This window comes from Saimiri boliviensis, chromosome 10 (genome assembly GCF_048565385.1).
Source record: "Saimiri boliviensis isolate mSaiBol1 chromosome 10, mSaiBol1.pri, whole genome shotgun sequence".
Classification (NCBI taxonomy): domain Eukaryota; kingdom Metazoa; phylum Chordata; class Mammalia; order Primates; family Cebidae; genus Saimiri; species Saimiri boliviensis.
In genome coordinates this window covers 53,609,526-53,634,852 of record NC_133458.1, presented here as the reverse complement: position 1 = coordinate 53,634,852, position 25,327 = coordinate 53,609,526, and the positions used below count along the sequence as shown (strand labels likewise).

Here is a 25,327-nt window from a genome sequence, read left to right as displayed (position 1 = left end):
CACCATTACTGAGGCAGTCCACCATTACTGAGGCACTCTGCCATTACCAAGGCAGTCCGCCTTTACTGAGGCAATCCGCCATTGCTGAGGCAGTCCACCATTATAGACACAGTCTGCCATTACTGAGGCAGACACCCATTACTGAGGCAGTTCTAAATATACTTCTATAAACAAAACTACAAGGAATTTCACACAGCAGCTGGGCAGAGCCCAAGGCAGCTCAGCAATGCCTCTGCTGGCAGACTGTGACCAGGCTACCTCCCGCTGGGCAGGGCATCTCTGAAAAAAGGCAGCAGCACATCAGGAACTTATAAATAAAGCCCCACCTTCCCAGGACAGAGCACCTGGGGGAAAAAAGGCAGTTATGAGTTCCGCTGCAGCAGATTTAAACATACCTGCCCAGCAGCTCTGGAGCTCACAGCTCAGAATCTGAGCTCCCATAAGGAAGAGACTGTCTCCTCAAGCAGCTCCCCAACCCCCATATATCAAGAGACAACTCATAAAGGAGAGCTCAGGCTGACATCTGGTGGGTATCTTTCTGGGACAAAGATAACAGAAGAAGAAACTGGCTGCAACCCTTACTGTTCTGCAGCTGCTGCAGGTGATCCCCAGGCAAGCAGGGTCTGGAGTGGACCTCCAGCAGTCCTACTGCAGAGGTGTCTGTTAGAAGGAAAACTAAAAAACAGAAGGAAATAACTTCATCATCAACAAAAAGGACATCCACTCAGAGACTCCATCTGAAAGTCACCAACCACAAAGACCACAGGTAGATAAATCCACAAAGATGGGAAGAAATCAGAGCAAAAAGGATGAAAACCCCCAAAACCAGAATGCCTCTCCTCCTCCAATGGATCACAACTCCTCACCAGCAAGGGAACAAGGCTAGATGGAGAATGAGTCTGATGAGTTGACAGAAACAGGCTTCAGAAAGTGAGTAATAACAAACTTCTCTGAGCTAAAAGAACATGTTCTAACCCAATGCAAAGAAACTAAGAATCTTGAAAAAAGGTTTGATGAAATGCTAATGAGAATAAATAGCTTAGAGAAGAATATAAAAGAATTGACAGAGCTGAAAAACACAACATGAGAACTTCATGAAACATACACAAGCTTCAATAGCTGAATCGACCAAGCAGAAGAAAGGATATCAAAGGTTGAAGATCAACTCAATGAAATAAAATGAGAAGGCAAGATTAGAGAAAAAAAGAGTAAAAAGAAATGAACAAAGTCTCCAAGAAATATGGGATTATGTGAAGAGACCTAATCTGCATTTGATAGGTGTACCTGAATGTGATGGAGGAAATGAATCCAAGCTGGAAAACACTCTTCGGGTTGGAGAACTTCCCCAACCTAGCAAGGTAAACCAATATTCAAGTCCAGGAAATACATAGAACACCACAAAGATATTCCTCAATAAGAGCAACCCCAAGGCACATAATCATCAGATTCATTCCCAGGGTTGAAATAAAGGAAAAAAATACTAAGGGCAGCCAGTGAGAAAGGTCGGGTTACCCACAAAGGGAAGCCCATCAGAATCACAGCAGATCTCTCGGCAGAAACCCTGCAAGCCAGAAAAGAGTGGGGGCTAACATTCAACATCCTTAGAGAAAAGAATTTTCAACCTAGAATTTCATATCCAGCCAAACTAAGCTTCATAAGCAAAGGAGAAATAAAATCCTTTACAAACAAGCAATTACTCAGAGATTTCATCATCACCAGGCCTGCCTTAAAAGAGCTCCTGGAAGAAGCACTAAATATAGAAAGGAACAACAGTACCAGCCACTCCAAAAACATACCAAATGGTAAAGAGCATCGACACAATGAAGAAACTGTGTCAACTAATGGGCAAAGCAACCAGCTAGCATCAAAATGGCAGGATCAAATTCATACATAACAATATTAACCTTAAATGTAAATAGGCTAAGTGCCCCAATCAAAAGACACAGACTGGCAAATTGGATAAAAAGTCAAAACCCACCATGTGCTGTATCCAGGAAACCCACCTCACATGCAGGGATACACACAGGCTGAAAATAAAGGGATGAAGGAAGATCTAACAAGCAAAAGGAGAGCAAAAAAAAAGCCAGGCATTACAATCCTAGTCTCTGATAAAATAGACTTTAAAACAACAAAGATCAAAAGAGACAAGGGCATTACATAATGGTAAAAGGATCAATGCAACAAGAAGAGCTAACTATCCTAGATATATACGCAGCCAATACAGGAGCACCCAGATACATAAAGCAAGTTCTTAACAACCTACAAAGAGACTTAGACTTTTTTTTTTTTCTTTTTTTTTTTTTGGAGACGGAGTTTCGCTCTTGTTTCCCAGGCTGGAGTGCAATGGTGCGATCGGCTCACTGCAACCTCCGCCTCCTGGGTTCAGACAATTCTCCTGCCTCAGCCTCCTGAGGAGCTGGGACTACAGGCACGCGCCACCATGCCCAGCTAATTTTTTGTATTTTTAGTAGAGACGGGGTTTCACCATGTTGACCAGGATGGTCTCGAACTCTTGACCTCGTGATCCACCCGCCTCGGCCTCCCAAAGTGCTGGGATTACAGGCTTGAGCCACCGCGCCCAGCTGAGACTTAGACTTATTGGGAGACTTTAACACTCCACTGTCAATATTAGACAGATCAACGAGACAGAAAATTAACAAGGATATCCAGGACTTGAACTCAGATCTGAACCAAGCAAACCTAATAGACATTTACAGAATACTCCACCCCAAATCCACAGAATATACATTCTTCTCAGCACCACATCACACCTACTCTAAAATTGACCACATAATTGGAAATAAATCACTCCTCAGCAAATGAAAAAGAATGGAAATCATAACAAACAGTCCCTCAGACCACAGTGCAATAAAATTAGAACTCAGGATTAAGAAACTAACTCAGAACCGCACAACTTAATGGAAACTGAACAACTGGCTCTTGAATACTGACTGGATAAACAATGAAATGAAGACAGAAATAAAGATGTTCTTAGAAACCAACAAGAACAAAGACACAACATACCAGAATCTCCGGGACACTTTTAAAGCAGTATCTAGCGGAAAATTTATGGCAATTAAGACCCACCTGAGAAGCAACAAAAGATCTGAAATTGACACCGTATCATCAAAATTGAAAGAGCTAGAGGAGCAAGATCAAAAAAACTCAAAAGCTAGCAGAAGACAAGAAGTAACTAAAATCAGAGCAAAACTGAAGGAGATAGAGACACAAAAAACCCTTCAAAAAATTAATAAATGCAGGAGCTGGTTTTTTTTGAAAATATCAATAAAATAGACCACTAACCAGATTAATAAAAAAGAAAAGAGAGAAGAATCAAATAGATGCAATAAAAATCAATAAAGGGGATAACACCACTGATTCCACAGAAATACAAATTACCATCAGAGATTACTACAAACAACTCTATGCACATAAACCAGTAAACCTGGAAGAAATTAATAAATTCCTGGACACCTGCACCCTCCCAAGCCTAAACCAGGAAGAAGTCAAAGCCCTGAATAGACCAATAACAAGGGCTGAAGTTGAGGCAGCAATTAATAGCCTACCAACCAAAAAAAGTCCAGGTCCAGATGGGTCACAGCCGAATTCTACCAGACATACAAAAGGAGCTGGTACCATTCCTTCTGAAACTATTCCAAACAATCCAGAAAGAGGGAATCCTTCCCAAATCATTTTATGAGACCAACATCATCCTGATATCAAAACTAGGCAGAGACTCAACAAGAAAAGAAAACTTCAGGCCAATATCCATGATGAACATAGACGCAAAAATCTTCAATAAAATACTGGCAAACTGATTGCAACAGCACATCAAAAACCTTATCCATCACAATCAAGTAGGCTTCATCCCAGGGATGCAAGGCTGGTTCAACATACGCAAGTCTATAAAAGTAATTCACCACATAAACAGAACCAAAGACAAAAACCACACGATCATCTCACTAGATGCAGAGAAGGCCTTCAACAAAATTCAACAGCCCTTTATGCTAAACACTCTCAATAAACTAGGTATCGACAGAATGTATCTCAAAATAATAAAAGCTATTATGACAAACCCACAGCCAATATCATACTGAATGGGCAAAAACTGGAAGCATTCCCTTTGAAATCTGGCACTAGACAAGGATGCGTCCTCTCACCACTCCTATTCAATATAGTATTGGAAGTTCTAGCCAGAGCAATCAGGCAAGAAAAAGAAATAAAGGGTATTCAATTAGGAAAGGAGGAAATCAAATTGTCTCTATTTGCAGGTGACATGATTCTATATTTAGAAGACCCCATTTTCTCAGCCCAAAATCTCCTGAAACTGATAAGCAACTTCAGCAAAGTATCAGTATACAAAATCAACGTGCAAAAATCACAAGCATTCCTATACACCAATAACAGACTTAAAGAGAGCCAAATCAAGAACAAACTACCATTCACAATTGCTACAAAAATACCTAGGAATACAACTAACAAGGAACCTAAAGGACCTCTTCAAGGAGAACTACAAACCACTACTCAAGGAAATAAGAGAGGACACAAACAGATGAAAAAACATTCCATTCTCATGTTTAGGAAGAATCAATATTGTGAAAATGGCCATACTGCCCAAAGACATTTATAGATTCAACACTATCACCATCAAGCTACCTATGACCTTCTTCACAGAACTGGAAAAAAACCACCTGAAACTTCATGTGGAACCAAAAGAGAGCCCGCATAGGCAAGTCAATTCTAAGCAAAGGAACAAAGCTGGAGGCATCATGCTACCTGACTTCAAACTATACTAAAAGGCTACAGTAGTCAAAACAGCATGGTACTGATACCAAAACAGAAATATAGACCAAAGGAACAAAACAGAGGCCTTGGAGGCAATACCACATAGCTACAACCATCTGATCTTTGACAAAACTGACAAAAGCAATGGGGAAAGGATTCCCTGTTTAATAAATAGTGTTGGGAAAACTGGCTAGCCATGTGCAGAAAGCAGAAACTGTACCCCTTCCTGACACCATTCACTAAAATTAACTCCAGATAGATTAAATACTTAAACATGAGACCTAACACCATAAGAACCCTAGAAGAAAACCTAGGCAAAAACCATTCAGGACATAGGCATAGGCAAGGACTTCATGACTAAAACACAAAAAGCAATGGCAACAAAAGCCAAAATAGACAAATGAGATCTAATTAAACTTGAGAGCTTCTGCACAGCAAAAGAAACAATCAATAGAGTGAACCAGCAACCAACAAAATGGGAAAAAAGTATTTGCAATTTGCCTATCTAAGGACTTATATCCATAATCTACAAAGAACTAAAACTGATTTACAAGAAGCAAACAAACCCATTCAAAAGTGCGTCAAGAATATGAACAGACACTTTACAAAAGAAGACATATATGAGGGCAACAAACATGAAAAAATGCTCATCATCACTGGTCATTAGAGAAATGCAAATCAAAACTACATTGAGATACCATCTCACACCATTTAGAATGGCTACCATTAAAAAATCTGGAGATAACAGATGCTGGAGAGGATGTGGAGAAACAGGAACACTTTTACACTGTTGGTGGGAGTGTAAATTAGTTCAAACATTGTGAAAGACAGTGTGGCAATTCCTCAGGGTCCTAGAAATAGAAATTTCATTTGACCCAGCAATCCCATTACTGGATATATATCCAAAGGATTATAAATTGTTCTATTATAAAGACACATGCACATGTATGTTCATTGCGGCACTGTTTACAATAGCAAAGACCTGGAACCAACCCAAATGCCCATCAATGATAGACTGGACAAGGAAAATGTGGCCCATATACACCATAGAATACTATGTAGCCATAAAAAAAAATGAGTTCATGTCCTTTGTAGGGACATGGATGAACCTGGAAACTATCCTTCTCAGCAAGCTGACACAAGAACAGAAAAACAAACAACACATGTCCTTACTCATAGGTGGGTGTTGAACAATGAGAACACATGGACACAGGGAGGGGAGCATCACACACTGGGGTCTGTTGGAAGGGACTAAGGTAGGGACAGTGTGGGGTAGGGAGTTGGGAGGAGTAACATGGGGAGAAATGCGAGATATAGGTGATGGGGATGGAGGCAGCAAACCACATTGCCATGTATGTACCTATGCAACAATCCCGCATGTTCTTCATATGTACCCCAGAACCTAAAGTGCAATAAAATAAAATAAATTGATTCCTCCTACCTCCATCTCCTTCTAAATCTTTGATATAGAATGATGCATTTAATGCATATTTGTTTAACATCCTTTAAGCTTTTATATGTAGTCCAAATTTTTGACAATAGTATTTATTTCATTTATATACAGAGGTCAAGAAAAATTATAAAACACTTGAAAATAAGACAAAAGATGGTGGTATGTCCTTGGGGTGTCAAACTGGAACACCGTTTAACAGGCCTACCTGGAAAATTCTATAGGAAACCATGCCTTTGTTTGACATACTGTTTACTGTTGACTAAGGCCCCAACTCCATGAAGTTATATGTTAATTGTTACATTTTTGTCCAGAAAAGATGCAAATTATTTGTATCTGGTAGAAACTATAACCCCAAGGTTATGGATTTAATGACTTATAGGACAGTTTTAGACCTAACCTAACACTCTTACTCCAACATTCTTTCATCAGTTCCTACAAATACTAAGTTCATTCAAATGCTCTTGACACTGGCTTTGTCATTTTGTTGGTTCTCTCATTAATGAATTAAATAAATATATGAAACATGTTTAAATTTGTATGAGAATTATGTTTTTGACTTTTGGAAAATTCTACTTTGACACCAATGTAATCATAAGCTACTTCCAATCGGAGGATAGAAAAAAAAAAAAATCCAATGAATACCTCAACCATGGCAGAGAAAACACATTCTGAGTCCAGCCCTGATAGCTGTCCTGCCTTGTCCCTTGGCTGTGCTTAAATTTGACGTGTCTGAGCCCTGACTCCTGCACATACCTTTGGACAGCCAGCAATGCTGAGAGATGTGAGGTTAATGCAGTAAATGGCCAATGCTTTGATAATCATATCTGACAGCTGGGAGCAATAAGAGACATCCAAACGTTCCAAAATCAGTGAGCTTTTGCAGAATGCCTGCAAAAAATTCCAAGGTCAAATTTTTTCTTTTCTTTAGTCATCTCAAGCTATCTTACTTATAGCAGCTTATTAAATGTACCTTTCAGTCCCTGAAATACAGATGTTACATCTTGATGCCAAAAAATTTTTTAAAAACACACATTACATCCGAAATCTCTTTATAGCAAAAGATATCCACAAAGCAGTTTAACAGCTTAGTAATATTCAGTTGCCTGCTAATAAAATATAGTTTTCTTGAAGTTAGGTCTAATGAAATTTCACTTATATGGTCAGTAATTATTAATTACGTTTAGCCACATAAGTGGAAAAAAAGAAATCTGAGGGTAAGATTAGATAGCAGACACTCCAGGATTGACAGTGGAAGGTAATGGGAAGAATGGATTCTTTGGAATCAGACAGATCTGAGTTTTAATTTCATTTCTACCACTTATTACTTCTGAAATGTTAGCAAGTTACTAACTTTCTAAGCCTCAGTCTTGTTTTTGTTTTTGTTGTTGTTGGAGTGCAATGACGGGATCTCGGCTCACTGTAACCTCTGCCTGCCAGGTTCAAGTGATTCTTGTGCTTCTTGTGCCTACTGGGACTACAGTCATGCACCACCATGCCCAGCTAATTTTTGTGTGTGTGCGTATTTTTAGTAGAGATGGGCTTTCGCCATGTTGGCCAATCTGGTCTCAAACTCCTGATCTCAAGTGATCCACCCGCCTCGGCTTCCCAAAGTGCTAGGATTGCAGGCATGAGCCACCGCGCCTGGCTCCTCTTTTTTAACTCAAGGACAATAATATGTACTCTCTAGCATTGTTTTGAAATGCTGAAATGTTCACCTAAAATATCTAGGGCTAGAAAAAGGCCTGGAAATCACTGGAAATCATTCCCTTTATATCAGTACTTCTGAATTTTTGTTCCTACTTTTCAGTTAAAAAAACTCAGTGATAAGAATCCATGAGAAAATAACACATCAAAGTTTACAACTCAGCAGTTATACAAGAACAAGATGATCCACAAAAGTAAACCTAACTGTAATTATAAAAATAAAAAGCAAGAAGAGTAGAAATTAAAAACCATGACAGACAGGAAGGAAGGAAGGAAGGAAAAAGTGGAGGGAGGGAGGGAGGGATGACATTTCCTCCCCTAAAATGTGAGAATTATAATGATCTACATGTGCTCAATCACACTTAAGGATTCTGCCTCATTATGAAGCAGCGCTTCTTAGAACACAAAGTTAGAGACCTCAGTAAATGAGTTTACCATTAATTTTAGTTGTAAGTACTAGATTTTGGTAACCCTAGGGGGTTACTAAAGGTACTCCTTATTTATGTATGAAAACGGATGTCCCTTGGACTACATGTCATTTTCCTCTCAGGACTGAGAGAAGGGCCAGTGCATGGGCCTCAGAATGACTGTAGAGGTAAAACCACCAGTGGGCCTGCCTCTCCCACTGCTTATGCCAATTTTCTCTTGTTTTAGCCCTAAGGAAAGAACTAGCCCTTTGGATAGAACTAGTTAACTAGCTGTTTTCTTTAGCAAGTTAATAGAATAGGGCAGTGTAGCCTAACAGACAAAGCTAGGACTGTGGCATCACACAGAGTGGGGTGAGAAGCCTGGCTCTGCTACTGTGGGTTACTGAACTTCTTAGAGCCCCAGTGTCTCCTTGGGCAAAATGGTGATAATAATACCCATATCAAAGAGTGGTTATGTAGATTATAAAATTACACACACACACACACACACACACACACACACACACACACACACACACAGATGTGGCTCTTAGCACAAATAGATTCTCTAGCTATCTGTAAGATTTTATATACAGTGTCAGTTGAGAGGCAGTACGCACATTGGCTAGTGCTCAGCACACAGCACCACGTGAAAGTTAACTAGTACTTACTTTGGCAACACAAATACTAAAATTGGAAAAATACAGAGATTAGCGTGGGCCCTGAACAAGGATGACACAAATATGTGTCATTCAATTTTTTTTTCAGTTAGAAGGAGAAAGTTTAAGAGACTTATTGTATATGATGACTATAGTTAATAACAATGTATTATACACTTGAAATTTACTAATTGATTTTAAATGTTCTCACCATAAAAAATATAAGTATGTAAGGTGATGAATGTTAATTAGCTTGATTTAATCTTTCCACAGTGTATACATATATGAAAACATCACATTATACTTCATAAATATATACCATTTTTATTTGTCAGTTAAAAATTTTTAAGTCATTAAGAAGAATAAGATAAATGTTAACTATTATTAGGATTTGCAAATGATACCAATAATAATAAAGATATTGGTTATTTAACCCTAGGTCATCTTTTCCTGACCACAACAGCCAATAGTGATTCATTCTTTGACCTCATGCGGAACTTGTCTTTTTCAGTTGATTCAGCACTTAAAGTATTTGACTCATTCCTGTATTACATGAAAATCTGTCTTGTCTTGCAACTATGTGATGGCAAAAACTGAAGGAACAGCTTGTCAGGAGATAGCTTGGGACCTCTCACTGGAGATAATAAAGCATAGTGAGGCACACCCAAGGAGGTACAGAAAGGAATCTACCTTTGAATGACTGGAATCAGGAGATTCAGTAAGTTTTTCAATAAGAATGCAATAAGCCTTTTGTACTGCCTGGAAATCCATCAGCTGTCATACCCCTTTCCCAAACATCATATTAGAACACAGTAAGTGCTCAATAAATACTAGTTGGCTCACTGATCCTTTGTGTCTTCAAGAAAATTAAGAATTCTTAATAATACAAGAATTTTTATGTTGCAAGGAGTAAGGTGACATTGTCTTCCCTTGTTAGAGACATTAACATTGTTAGAGAGAATGGACAGAGTCACAGGAACCAGAGAAAAATTAAAGCAAGAAAAAATATTTAAACTATAAGAATAATTTATTGAAAGATGAAACAAGCTTTAAAGGGAGATTAAGGCTCTTTGTGTCTCCAAATCCTCTTCAGTAGCATCTGTCAATGTCTTGGAATGCTCCAACTGCCTTATGCCTTTTTAAAAGCTCTAATATTCTTTAAAGCCAAATGTTCTCAGAGGTTTTAAATTTAAAAATAACTTAAAAATGATTACAAGGTCTATGATACATTCGTGGTACCATTTTCATCCATGGAAAATCTGAGGCACAAAAATTGGTCCAAGGCTTTATGCTAAATCATTAGGGGCAGATTGGAGAACTAAAGTCAGAACTTTTCCTCTCTTACAATTCATGTTTTCCCTTAAGCACATATAAGTCATACTAAGTACTTAAGTCTGCAAGCATGTTTCAACATAAGCAGTCATGAAATTCCATTTCACCCCTACAGATAAGATTACAATACACACTTACTGCAGAACCATACTTATATCAATGCTGCTGATTTTCTTTTCTTGGAAAATGCAACACTAAGTTTCTTTCATGTCAAAATCTTCTACAGTAAAGAGGGAGATAAAATGCAAACATGATCAAGTTTGGCTCCTCTCCATGTATCAGCCAATTTGCTGTGGGTTAACAAACTGGAAGAAAACTTCCATATCTCTTAGAGAGTTAGATCATTCCTTCTTGTGTCTTCTGAGCTGAGTCACAGTGTAGGGGCTTAATGACTACATTCCTAAATAGGGTATGTAGAGGAGACTGAATTTCACTCACATTTTTTAACTGTCACAATAATGTGCTTCTGCCAAAATCCTGATTTAAACCACTTCGACAGGTGGCAGCTTCTAGCCTTAAAACAGGTCACTTTGTGTTGCATACTCATAACACCATCTCTTGACTACTTGCCTCATTAAGTCCCAATTAATTCTATTGCAAAGTTGGGGATTTTTTTCCTTGTTTGTTGGTAATTCTGGAAAAAAATATGCTGTCAAGAATCATTTTCTATAAAGAAGACATTTCTGGCTGTCCCAAAGGCTAAAATGCAACTGCCACAATTTTAAGATATTAATTAAATACAAAACCTTCAGTTTCTTGGGCCTCATATTTGAGGCCCAAAATATCTATATCGCATATCCCATGAGATGCAGAGCATCAGAGCAGGCGGGACTGATCATGGCCTGGCCACCAAAACTAAACTCTGCAGAGCCTGAAGCTGCCCCTCCTGGAGTTGCCACTCCTGCATTTCCACCCTCCCTGCCAGGGAAAGCAGCCTGAGTGAGGCTTAGTGAAGGCCCAGCCTCAGAGGAGCTCACTGCTTTAAAACATGGAGGGAACTGTGAAAGGGAAAGGGGGGACAACGCCAAGGACCAAAGCAAATATTTCCAAAGACACTTTCATGACGGAATGTGATACAAAATTAGATGGTGATTTGAGCGATAATCTTTGGCTTCAAACCAGCTCAAATGTGGCTTATTCTACAGTTTTCCCCAATTCTTCCCTATGGAAGAAATGCTGCTTTTCTTTCTTTTTTTGACAGGGACTTGCTCTGTCGCCCAGGCTGGAGCACAGTGGCATGATCATAGCTCACTGTAGCCTCGAACTCCTAGGCTTGAATAATTCTTCTACCTCAGCCTTCCACATATGTGCATGCTACCATGACTGGCTAATTTTTTAATTTTTATAGAGACAGGGTCTCACTATGTTGCCCAAGCTGACCTAGAACTCCTGGCCTCAAGTGATCCTTCCTCCTTGGCTCCCAAAACGTTGGGATAACAGGCATGAGCCACCATGCCCAGGCAACTTTCTCACTTTCTACCCGTATTATAGTTATTCATGTAACTGTCTCATCTTCTGCATTGACTGTAGCTTCTTGAGGGTAGAATCCAAGTCTAATTTATCTTTGCCAACATCTGACATGCAAAATTAGTTCAAGATGAGAGGGTATCCAAAATGAATGAATAACGCTTCTTAGCACAGAAGTGAGGAGAATATGCTTCCATAGATGGCCCTCAGAATACTAAGCCCAGTCCTTCCTCTCACTCTGTTTAATAACTGCCAGAGGCAGCATACAGGGTTCGTTGAGAGCACATTCTGGGGGCCCACTGGCTTGACTTCAAATGCTGCCATGATGCTTTGTGTCTCTGGATAAATTACCAAACCTCTCTACCCCTCAATACTTTCATCTGTGGCACGAGAATAACACAGTAGTAGCTTAATATGGCTCCCACTTCATAGAGTTGTTGGGGAGATTAAATTACTTAATATGAATAAAGCAGTTGAACAGTCGCTTGCACATAGCAGTCAGTAGACAGTAGCTAGTACTATTATTTGTATGTACTGCTTCTCTGTGGCTCTCATTGCCAAATTTTTAAAATCATGAATACTATAGTAAAAAAAAAAAATTAAAAAAAATTTTTTTTTTTTTTTTGAGACAGAGTCTCACTCTCTCACCCAGGCTGAAGTGCAGTGGCTTGATCTCAGCTCACTGCATCCTCCACCTTCCAGGTTCAAGAGATTCTCGTGCCTCAGCCTCTGGCTGGATTTATAGGCATGTGCCACCATGCCCAGCTAATTTTTGTATTTTTAAGTAGAGATGGGTTTCACCACGTTGGCAGGCTGGTCTCAAACTCCTGACCTCAGGGATCCATCTGCCTCAGTCTCCCAAAATGCTGGGATTATATGTGTGAGCCACTGCTCCTGGCCTAGTAAAAATATTTTGAGCATACATTTTCAATAAATGTATGTTAATGTACTTTGTAAATTATTTAGGCATATAACTATTCAAATATATGTTATATATTTAAACATACAAAATGTATGAGATAAAAAGTAAATCTAAATAACATTGTAGAACTTTTAATATTTTGTTGTCACACTAAAAAAATTTTGCTCATTTGCTGGAATACCTCATCTCTCTAGAGGCACCTATCCAACAGTACACCTTTGGTTGCCAGCAAATCTAGATGGCTTACTGGCTGCACAGATCCTCAGCATTTGGTAAATATAAGAGAATTTTTTTTTTTTTTTCTGAAACAGAGTCTCGTGCTGTCGCCCAGGCTGGAGTGTAGTGGTGCAATCTCGGCTCACTGCAACCTCCGCCTCCTGGGTTCAAGTGATTCTCCTGCCTCCCAAGTAGCCAGGACTACAGGCGTGTGCCACCATGCCCAGCTAATTTTTTGTATTTTCAGTAGAGACGGGGTTTCACTGTGTTGGCCAAGATAGTCTTGATCTCCTAACCTCATGGTTTACCCGCCTCAGCCTCCCAAAGTGTTAGGATTACAGGGGTGAACCACCACGCCTGGCCAGGGAATTATTTTTAACATATAAAACGTGACAGATGCATAAAAAGAAGTCAAATGGGAAGAAATTAAAGAACAAAAAGGGTATGCAGTGAAAGAAAATGTATATTGGGAAAACCAAAAGGAAGGATAGCCAGGAAAATACCAAAATAAAATATCTGTAAATTGTATTTGGTAACTGGAATTTTTTGAGAAAAATTTTAGAACAGCTTCAGGTTTTAGATTTTACCTCCAAAATAAAAATGAGCCAGGGCTGGACTACCCAAAGGGCAACCAGATATTTTTCTTGTTGCCTGTGTTATAACTCACACTTTTTTCATTTCTTGAAGTTTATTTTGAAAAGGGGTACCTAGTGGCCCAATTACCTGGCACTCATCCAGGGTCCTCTGTGGAACAGAAAAGGAAGGGGAATTCCTTAAGCTAAAATAATCAGCCTGAAAGAGTTGATGGGTGTCTATTTGCACAGCTAGCCACCTCACTTTTTGTTCTTGGTCTTTCCCAGGAAAATGACAACTCAGAACGTTTACTCTAAGGACAGTCACACCACCCTATGGCCTCTTTCATTTAAGAATTTCTAAGAAATAATGAGTTCATGAACTATTATCAGTACTGCTTTCACCTCCCATTTGCCAACATAATAGAATAAGAGGTGATCTAATCAAGGGAGGCAACCATTCTAGTGGAAAAAAACAGCCTGGAATCTGAAATTGTATCTATGTGACCTTGAACAAGTCATTTAACCTCAAGTTTCTTCCTGTATACGAGGAGAAAGAAAATAGCTGTCTACCTATCTCAGAGGTCTATTAGAAGATGAAAAGAAAATGTGTATTCCAAAAGCACTTGGAAGACACAAGACCCTGGTTTTTGTCTGTGAACAAAAAGAATCATGGAACCAGCCTATCTGTGATGTATGTGATGAGGGCTTTAGAATGACGAAATATAATGAACCAAATTTAACTGGAATTGATAAGGTGGTTATTACAAATTATAACATGGAGAAATCATAACTCCTATGTGACATGCCACAGGCACTTGGTTCATGTCAGGCAAGGCACAATGAGCAAAGCCCAGGTGTGTCACAGAGAAGAGGGATCAAAAACATGTCAAAAACCTAAACACAGGTTTAAGAAACAAAAGAAGCATACATTCTGATGTTTATTTTCCCTGCTTTTTATTATTGTCTTCAGACAATCTGACACATTTTGTTTAACTTTTGGCAAGTTTCATCTTACATGGGATAAACTAATGGTCCAGGGGCAGCTTAAAGAGTGGGAGAGGGCTCCTGCAGATTATCTTCCTTTTAACACATTCTCTCTTAGTTCTACTCTGTGGATGCTCAACATGAAAAGAACAGATGTGCACATTCATTTAGCAAGTTCAGCAGTGCTTCAGTTATCTGAGAGTGGTTCTTCCCCAGTGGGAGTGGGCAAGAAGCCAGGACTGGTGTGGGGTGTTCTCAGCTTCAGCTGTTTTTCAGCCAAGAAAAATAGTACCCATGACTCCAGTATCCCTCGGAACCTTACAGACAATGGGAAACTGACAAGCTGTCAAATCCCACATCCTTTGAAGTCTAGCAAATTTCTAATTCTTTTGAACTGCCTCCACAATTAGAAACACACGGGTGTCAGGAGCTACAAAGAATACTGAGTTTATTTCTTTTGCTCACTGGCTTTGAAGAAAGAATAATGCCTGACTATCTTGGCAAGAGTTTATCTGTGACTCCCAGTTGATTCCAGGTGTCTTGGGTCTCCCAGGGTATGTTGTTCTATTACAAAGTTTAGGAAAACATCCTTGGCATGGATAGCCATGCAGCACAGATTTCTGTAGTAAAACTCTTTAATTATTCCAGGTTTTGTGGGAGCTGCTTTCTCCACAAGCTACCAGATACCCCCTCTACCCTTCATTCTACTAGAGGAATTCCTTAGTTTCCTCTCCCAATACCCTGTAAAACATTTCTAAACCAGAGACTCTCTGAAATCTCCATCACAGACAGTTTAGTCAATTATTTCCTAATCATAAACTGGAGTGTTGGATGAGAAGACAGACTCTGCTGAGCAATATGGTCAAGAAATAAAAGATCCAAATCTGGATGTTCCACCTCCCCATACAAGACATTTCAGAGCTTCTGCTGCAACAAAGGCCAATGATTAAAGTCATTTTGGAAAGGAGTCCTTTGTTGCTTCTGTTGCGAACCAAAAACACAACTGTATCCCTAGAGAAAAGGTGGAGTTATTGAAATCTCATGTTTTGATAATTTCTGAATGATTTAATCTTGGAAACCAAATAGAAATCGATGTTGATTTCTTTAAAAAAAATTGTTGTTATATGGAGCCAACACATCTACTCCATCTTTGGCATTACAAGTCAGTATGTATCAAAGGCTACCAAAATAAACTTTGGTCGAGCACCAGGGGGTGGAGTCTATCAACTGATGAGAATGATTGATGGGAATCTTGCACAAACAACATTTATAACCAGTTAGGAAGTTTAGTGATTCAAAGTAAGTATTTAAGATAAGAAGAGAGTTACTGGAGAGTAATCTAGTTCTTGCTGTTAGGGCACATGAACTCAACCCTTTTTACACTCTAGAGAGAAATGTCCAGAACAGCCTGGTTATAGATCATTTTGGGGAGGAATATTTTGATTAGACTGTTGCTGAATAAGGTAGGTACTCCTGGGCCCTTCTGACCTGAGTATCCACGTAGATGTCCCATACAAATTCTAGGGGTTTCAGTTCCATAGCACAGATAATCCAGAGTACAAGACTAAAAACTCTGAACCCTTAGTTTCCACTTAGATTATGTCTGGAGACACTCAGCTTACTGAACATTCCTGGGACAGACCGAAAGTCAAATGAACAGCAATGGCTCTTGCTCTGTTGTTCTCCCAAATAGGAAGTAGTTTATGATTGTGTCACATGGCTGCAGCCCTTCCCAGTCCCTTATCCTGAATCCCTCCTCCTCTACCTCCCTTTCTTTTTGTAAATCAAAATAAATGTTACTCAAGGGCAAATTTTAAAAATCAAAAGTTATAATCTAAGAGAATGTGTCATAAGAGGTTATGAAGATTAAAGGAGAGAAGCAACATGTTATTTCAAGTGGTAGTCCAGGCGTGGTGGCTCATGCCTGTAATTCCAACACTTTGGGAGGCTGAGGCGGGCAGATCACCTGAGGTCAGGCCTGACCAATGTGGAGAAACCCCACCTCTACTAAAAATGCAAAATTAGCTGGGCATGGTGCCACATGCCTGTAATCACAGTTACCAGGGAGGCTGAAACAGGAGAATCACTTGAACACAGGAGGCGGAAGTTGCAGTGAGCCAAGATCACACCATTGGACTGCAGCATAGGCAAAAAGAGCGAAACTCCAACTCAAGGAAAAAAGAAAAAAAAAAAAAGCCTGCCACTGCTTTTAAAGAAGAGCTGGGCTTGATGGCTCATGTCTGTAATCCTAATACTTCAGGAGGCCAAGGTGGGTGGATCGCTTGAGGTCAGAAGTTTGAGACCAGCCTGGCCAAAGTGGTGAAACCCCATCTCTACTAAAAATACAAAAAAATAGCCAGATGTGGTGGTGGGTACCTGTAATCCCAAGTACTCAGGAGGTGTAGGCAGGAGAATCACTTGAAGCCAGGCAGCAGAGGTTGCAGTGAGCTGAGATCACCCCACTGCACTCCAGTCTGGGCAACAGAGTGAGACTGTCTTAATTATAAAAATTAAAATTAAAACATCAAGTGGTGAAGCAGCTAGAGCAAGATTGAGGGTCTCAAAAAAGACGGAACCTGAAGAGGACAATGAGAGAAGTGGAGGTTCTAGTATCTCTAACTGCTGTTTATATCCCACAAGCCAAAGTCAGATACCTAAGTGATCATCAGAGAACAGGGTGCTGACCTAGTTACCTCCTTAAAATTCATCCATGGTGCCTCTGTAAGATATTAGTAAACCAGCTGGTAAAGAATATAAGCCACAAGCCAGGCAGAAAAGACAAGAGAGCAGATGAGGTTGAACCACTACCACAGACTTTTTTGTGTATTTATAAATACTACCCACTGCATTCTGGTTTCAAGGGTTTAAAAAGAGATGACTGTCTCTGTTAGAGATGCTTTTTCATAATTAACTTCAGAGTCATTTATTAATTATCTTTTATAGTTAATAAAAGATAAGAGGGAGCTATGTTTGGGTTTGGAGAACAATGACAATTATCTAAGTCTCAATCTTTGCCTCCCCTCCAAACCATAAAATATAAAGAGAAAAGAAATAAAACTGCACAGGACCCATATGTTCATCATTACTAAAATTAAGAGAACAATACAACCTTCAAATTACTTGTAAATAGAGTAAAAACAAATTCCAACAAAACTCCCTTAGCCTGCCTGCAGCTGCCACAAGCCTATAGATAAGAGTGGGAGAGAGGATGTCTAAAAGACTCCGTCCTAAGAGTGCAACAGGGAAGAGAGCTTAGAGGAAACACAGACAAAATCATGCCATATACGGGGAGGTGGGGGGGGAATGTTTTTTTTCTCTATAGTCACACCACTCTCAATATTTCCAGAACAATTCACTTCTGATACCAGATGTGTGGGTTTTTCCACACACTCACCAATTCTATGACACCAGCTGGGTGTTCTAAAATTTAATTCAATTCTAACATTAACTGGAGTAGCACATACCCCACAGGTTAAGAGCTCAATCTCGGTAGACTTCAGATGCCAATCGCAAGTCCCAGGTTGTCACCTGGACTTCTGATGGACCAGATATTAATTAGGGTTAACTACCTCCTTGGGCTTGATAATTTGCAAGGAAAACTCAAAAAATTTAGGGAAATATGTTTACCAGTTTATTATATAATAAAGAATACCAATGAACAGCCAGATGAAAAGGTACATAGGGCTAGGTGTAGAGGTCCTGAGTGCAGGAACTTCTGCCCCCACAGAGTTGAGGTGCACCCCTCTCCTGGCATAGGGATGTGCTTGCCAACCTGGCAGTACTCATGGATTTTTATGGAGGCTTCAACATGTAGACACCATCAATTATTAGCTCAATCTCCAGCCCCTCTCTCCTTCCCAAACAATGGGGAAAGGAGCAGAAAGTTCCAAGATTCTAATCATGGCCTGGCCTTTCTGATGACCAGCCCCCAACCAAGAAATCACCAAAAGTCACTAGAACAGAATATACACCCAGGAAACTCCAAGGAATTAGGAGTTCTGCATCAGGAACCATGGCCAAAAACCAAATATTAGAACGAAAGATACCATTACCCCTATTGCTCAGGAAGTTACAAGGCCTTTAAGGAGCTCTGTGCCAGGACTGTGGACAGAGATTAAAAAAATATATATCCTATAAATATATATATAAATATATATAATATATATAATGTTATATATATTATGTATTATTTATATATAATATATATAATTTATATATAAATTTAAATTATAATATATAAATTATATATATTATATTATAATATATAAAATAAATATATATATATATATATATATATATATATATATATATATATATTTGAAGAGAAATTTTGGCAACAGTTAAGTGCCAAATACTGAATAGGACTAGGTAGTAAATAAGGCTTGAAAGTGGGGACACCACCAACATTCCTGGCAGCCAAGTCAGATGCATGGACATCGTCTTTGACCACATCTTCACATTCATGCCTCATCCAAACTATCAATAATTTCACAGATTTTGCTATCTAAACATTCTCTAATCCATTTCCTTCTCCCCAGCCTCCCTGTTACTTCCCTTGTTCAGGCTGCTATCCTCTCACCCCTGGACTATAACAAGAACCTCTTATATTTCTACCTTCACTGTTGGTAGCTCTCCTTTCCTCCTTCTGCTCTTCAATCTAACTTCCACATTCCTTGTTAAAGTGATATTTCTGACAAATAAACTTGCCTGGCATTCCCATGCTGGATTTGGTACCTCACCTGAATCCTCCCATAGCTTTCTATATGTCTTTTTCACAGTATAATGACTAAAAGCGTCCTTTTGGAATTAGACATTTTATACACTAGCTCATGTGCTTGTTTCATGTATTAGGGAAAGGTTTTTAACCTCTTGGAACCTCCAGTTTGTAAAAAAGAATTAAAAGTATTGCCTATCTCATAAAGCAGGAAATTAATACATGGGAAATACAACAGTGCCTGGCATGTAGTAAGTGCCACATTGATATTAGCTGACAACCACCACATAGCATTGAATTTTTCTGTTTATAAATATGCCTAACACACTAGATCTAGCCTCATCATTAAAAAAAAAAAAAGTCTAGTGATTTCTGTTTTCAAAAACCAAACAGATTATCCATATCCCCTACACAGAAGGTCTGTTCCAAAATGTTTTGTGTTCAATCACTGAGCAAGATGTCACATTTTCACAAAATTAATTAATCTGAGGCTGGGCACAGTGGCTCATGCCTGTAATCCCAGCACTTTGGGAGGCTAAAATGGGCAGATCACCGGAGGACAGGAGTTCAAGACTGGCCTGGCCAACATGGTGAAACATAGTCTCTACTAAAAATACAAAACTTAGCGGGGCATTGTGGCACGTGCCTGTAATCCCTGCTACTTGGAAGGCTGAGGTGGGAAAACAGTCTGAGCCTGGGAGGTGGAGGTTGCAGTGAGCCGAGATTGTGCCACTGCATACAAGCCTGGGCAGCAGAGCAAGACTTCGTCTCCAAAAAAAAAAAAATAATAATAATCTGAAATGAGATGGTTTGAGCATGATCTTACATGAAGGTATGGAGTAGCCTAATTAATCATCTAAGCTCTTTCCAATTTACTAATTGCAAGTAATATCCTAGCATTGTACTAAGAAAGCATAAGACTCATTCTTAAGTTTAATGGACATGACCAAAGTACCTGAACTTTAGGGCAGCCACAGGCCCCACCTGTGTGAGCACAGCCAGCCCACCAGGCTGCAGAGTAGACTACACAAAAAGCATTTGCTTATGACAGCCACAGGCTCAATGCTCACCAATGGTGGCTGTCCACCTGCCCTGTTAACCTGTAGCTCTTCTGTATGACCTACACTCTAAGAATGGTGTTTATATATTTTAAATGGTTGAAAAAAAGCAAAAGAACAATAATATTTTGCGATATATGAAAATGATTTGAAATTCAAATTTTCAGTGTCCATAAAGAAAGTTTTATTGTAACACAGAAACTCTCATTTGTTTACATATTGCCTATGGCTGTTTCTATGCTCAATGGCAAAGTTGAGAAGTTGCGACAGACACTATATGACCTGCAAAACCTAACATAGAAACTACCTGACCTTTCAAAACTTTACAGAAAAAAAAAAAAAGCCTACCCTTGCCCTAGTGTGCAAGCTCCTGTCTGCTTCACAACTGTAGTCACTCTAGGGCAGTGCATTGTTGTGGGGTAAGTGAATTGCTTAAGAAAATATGCCCACGTAAGAGGCAGAATTGGAATAAAAATTAGGATTTTTGACAGCTAGGCCCGCATTCCCTATATTATTACTTTTGCTATCAGAAAGCTAATCCATAGACTTCCATAGGAAAAAGAGCTTTGTCATTTAAATGGATGATTAATTTTTAAAATAAAATATAGACAAAAAGGTAATTCTTTAAAAAAAACAATTTTTTTTTTTGTTTTTGAGGTGGAGTCTCTGTCTGCTGCCCAGGCTAGAATGCAGTGGCGCCATCTCAACTCACTGCAACCTTGACCTCCTGGGTTCAAGCGATTCTCCGCCTTGGCCTCCAGAGTAGCTGGGACTACAGGCATACAGCACCATGCGTGGCTAATTTTTTTTGTAATTTTAGTAGAGATGGGTTTTTACCATGTTGGTCAGACTGGTTTCAAACTCCTGGCCTCAGGTAATCCACCCGCCTTGGCCTCACAATATGCTGAGATTACAGATGTGAGCCACCACACCCAGCCAACAAACCAATTTTTATTACTTGCTTTGAATGTTGACCATGATGTATTGGTTTTAGCCTAGAAATATATAATCATATGGCATCTCTCTATACACAATTTGGGTGTAATAAATATATATACACACTGAAATATGTATATGATCTAATATATACCAAGGTGTATACATATATTTAATCTACCCACATATACTAGACATAGATGTACATTTACATACATTTGCATGTAAACACACATATATGCACACTTTCACTGCATACACACCTGCCAGTCCTTGTGGTGCATCCTAATGAAACATGATTTTTTCCTGCTAATACCATTTCTTAACTACCTCAACCTACTAACAATGAAATAATTAAAAATTTTTGTCCAGCTGCAAGATTTTCATTTAAAGATAATCTGCATAAAAATATACATTCATATGTATGGATAGTATTTACATTACGCTTCATTCTAGGAAAGGGGAATGAGAAATGCTAACTAGATTAACGGTATGAAAAGCAATCAGAATAAATAATTGGTTTTATTCCATTGGTTCTATCAAAAAAAACTTACTAAGATGGAAGTTTTAGTATGTCTGTAGCATAACACCGCATTTAAGCCAAGTCCTTTGCCATACTTGGCTGTTATTTAACTGACTTCATAAAATGTTCAGGAAAAAGATTTCTTAAGAAATGCTCAGTTACAGCTGCATCAAACATCTTCTCCAAAATGACTTTCAAGAGCACCAAATAATTTTAGTGTAACATAATCATTTGAATGTCTGTTGTTCTCAGAAAAGAACTAAAGTTGGAGAAAGTAATTAAAGCCAGATCCTAAAAGTCAACACATCTGAGGCTCCAGACACTGACTCTGCATGTGCTGTGGTTTCCACTAAACACTAAAATGAGGTAATTTTTTATTCTTATTATGTTCACAACTCTTGCAAAACCTAACCAGGGTGAAAACTGTATTAATTTTTCTCATTAAGTGAATTATGTAGTGTATAAGTTTTCAATGTCTTGTGCTAAAAACAGAATCTCTCCTATAGTTACCTTTTCTAAGTAACAAGAGAGCATTCTTGATAAAGTGTAGATAATCTAAACATCTCAATTTACTAACCTTATTTTACTCTCTTTCGCTCTCTTTTTAAATCCAGATCAGGAATTGTGAAATTAACTTATATGTCACTTTCTCCTCCCCCTGCTTTGTCTGTTCCCTTTTGGGACTTAATAATTGGGCTGAAGAAATATTATCACATGCCCAGAAGTATGAACCTTGGAAGAGGTAAAACTGGAGCCACAACACAGACACACACGGACATATGCCTATCAAAAGCAGGGAGGAGAAAAAGAAGGATGAGGAATGATGAAAAAGAAAAATTTCAGGGTTGGGGTAAGGGGAGGAAACTCAGAGGATGGGTCAATAGATCCAGCAATCCACCATGGCACATGTATACCTATGTAACAAAGCTGCATGTTCTGCACAGGTATCCCGGTTTGTTTGTCTTTTTAGAAAAAATAAAGGGAAAAAAAGAAAATTTCTTTTTCATGGACTAGAGAAGAACAACTAATCTTTTAGACTACTGAAAAAAATACATGTCAGTTTTTAAAAGATTAAATTGTTTTAAAGATATGCCAAAACCCAACTGTATAGTCATATAGTTAGCAAATGGGTAAATGCTTTCATCTACAGTCTCAGAGCACCTAAATATAGTACAATTTTTAGGCTCCAAAGAGTGAAAAGAAAAATGTCTGGACCCCACAGCATCAAAAATAAATGATAAAAAACACTGGTCTCCTGATACTTAACATCAAATTTTGGTCAATACTCCTTCACCCCAAAGATGAGAGGGGCACCCAAAATTAATCAAGGATGCATATTAAGAAGCTATGTCATCACGATGGTGGGTTTCAATACTTCTAAATTGGTCAGATACAATTGATCACCATATGAGAACTATAACCCAGTATTAGAAATGTTAATATTTTAAACTGTTTTTTCTGGTCTATCACCTTGTCAAAGATCTTTTGAAAGCCTGACTATATTGTATTTATCGATGAAGCTTTGTGTAAATTTATGTTTAACCCTTAAGTTAATTGCAGCAAGTCAATCACGGTTTAACTTTAGAGCAATCTTTTGGCTTTTTCTCTCAGTAGGTTACATACATCTAAATGATTTGCAACTATTTTTGTTATTAAAGAGTTACAATATTTCCAACACGGAATTTTCCAGGCCTCTCTGGGATATTTGTTTTACGTTTGTTTATTTTACTCTATACTATTGAATATACTACCAGACAGATTTCTTAAGGACTTCTTAGAACATTAGTACCCCTGGTCTAAAATTGGGGGAAATTGACATTATGTGACACTAATGCTTCTTAAAGCAGATTCCCTTAAGGATAATTACATTGTTCAGACACAAGGAGAAACAGCAAAAATAATTTGAAAACATTTTTTCTCACTAACCTGTCAATCAACCATATAGAAGAGCAGTTCTCCGTTTCTACCTTTCACTTCCATAAAACTGTTACTGAATTAGTTTGCTGAGAAGGTATAAGACTTTGGGCCAGTCATTTAAGCTCTCTTGGCCTTTGAGATAATTTTTTATTCTTACTACCTTAACATATGGGAGTTGGTTTAGATGTTTCTAAGATTCTTTCAGCTCCGGAAGTCTAGAATTCAATGCTAGAGGTCTAGAGCATCTTTTGAGCTGGAATCCTCTAAAGCCCACTAGTTGGGACAGTATTTTAACACTCTCCTATTATTCACGTTAAAACTTCTTGGAAAGTCTACTTCAAATTGACAGAGATAACTTCAGGTTTGCCATGCTTTGTGGACTTCTTAGCTATTACTGCATTATTTTCCTACTCGTGGGACAAACCCTTTTATCTCAAAAACAAAATTTTTCTTTCTCTTTCCTCCCTCCCTCTCAGCTTTCCTCCTCCCTCCTTCCTCCCTCCCCTCCCTTCCCTCTCCTTCCCTTCCCTTTCCCCCTTCTCCTTTTCCCCTCTCCTCCTCCTCCTCCTCCTCCTTCTTTTCTCTCTCTCTCTCTCTCTCTCTCTCTCTCTCTGTTCCTACTTTAGCTTCAGGTTTTTCTGGGTGGTTAGGGTTTTAAACTCTAAACACACATTTATCTGGAACTTCCAGTGTGTTTCAGTGCTTGCATTCCTAGTTTACTGCTTCCCTTCTTGTTCAATACATGTATGACACATGACTTTGGGGGCTTTTTCTAACAGCATATTGATATGCTTAAAGTAATGAAAAAAATTACACTGTGCCTTGCTCACAATATGTACTTTATAACTTCCTGCACATCACTCAAGATTATGTTTAGGAATTTCACTTTTCTCATGAGCTCTTGAAGAATCAATTGAGCACACAATCATTTATCCTAGCCAATTACTTACCTTATGCTTTCCATTCCTATAATGGATGCTAGCAAGTATTTCAGAGTAGCTTAAGTTGCTGAGTATCTGGCATAATTTTTCAAACTCCCCCAACTTTCATGATTAGATTATATGACATTTCTATCTACAGAATACTTTGTTTATATGAGAAGAATTTTACCACACTGCAGTTCATCACTCTCCATGTAAAATGTCCTTGTTTATTTTGAATCGGACATGAGGAAGGAAGAGAGTAGACAGGCAAAAAAGGGAAAAGAAATCTCAATCACTTTGGCTGTGGAGACCTAACTAAGAGCCCGGAGAAGAACTTAGTTCAACTAAGATGACATATGTTTTGTTACATTTCCAATCCATTTCTTTATTTCTACTGTGACCCACAAAATTTATTCAATTTATACTTAATTAAACTAAAAAGTTTCTGCATGGCAAAAGAGACAATCAGCAGAGTAGACAATGCACAGAGTGGGAGAAAATATTGACAATCTATACATCTGACAAAGGACTAATATCCAGAATCTATAAGAAACTCAAATTAGCAAGAAAAAAAATCCCATCAAAAATTGGGCTAAGGACATGAATAGACAATTCTCACAAGATGATATACAAATGAAAAAAATGCTCAACATCACTAATGATCAGGGAAATGCAAGTCAAAACCACAATGTGATACCACCTCACTTCTGCAAGACTGGTCATAATCAAAAAATCAAAAAATAATAGATGTT

At 38.6% G+C, this 25,327-nt stretch overlaps 1 protein-coding gene and 1 non-coding gene across 4 annotated transcripts in view; one reads left to right on the top strand and one right to left on the bottom strand.

The window, feature by feature from the left end:
- FBXL13 (F-box and leucine rich repeat protein 13) overlaps positions 1-25,327 on the bottom strand; it is a 230,032-nt gene that overhangs the window by 22,284 nt on the left and 182,421 nt on the right. The window contains exon 19 of one of the 3 annotated variants that reach the window (XM_074379286.1): positions 6,992-7,126. The exons of the other annotated variants lie outside the window; for them this stretch is intronic. Coding sequence (XP_074235387.1) covers positions 6,992-7,126 — 135 coding nt within the window. The remainder of the gene's footprint in view (positions 1-6,991; positions 7,127-25,327) is intronic. 3 annotated transcript variants of the gene reach the window in all.
- Positions 9,013-9,114, top strand: LOC120365462 (U6 spliceosomal RNA). Its single transcript, XR_005580396.1, has one exon. It is a non-coding gene; the product is annotated as a U6 spliceosomal RNA (small nuclear RNA).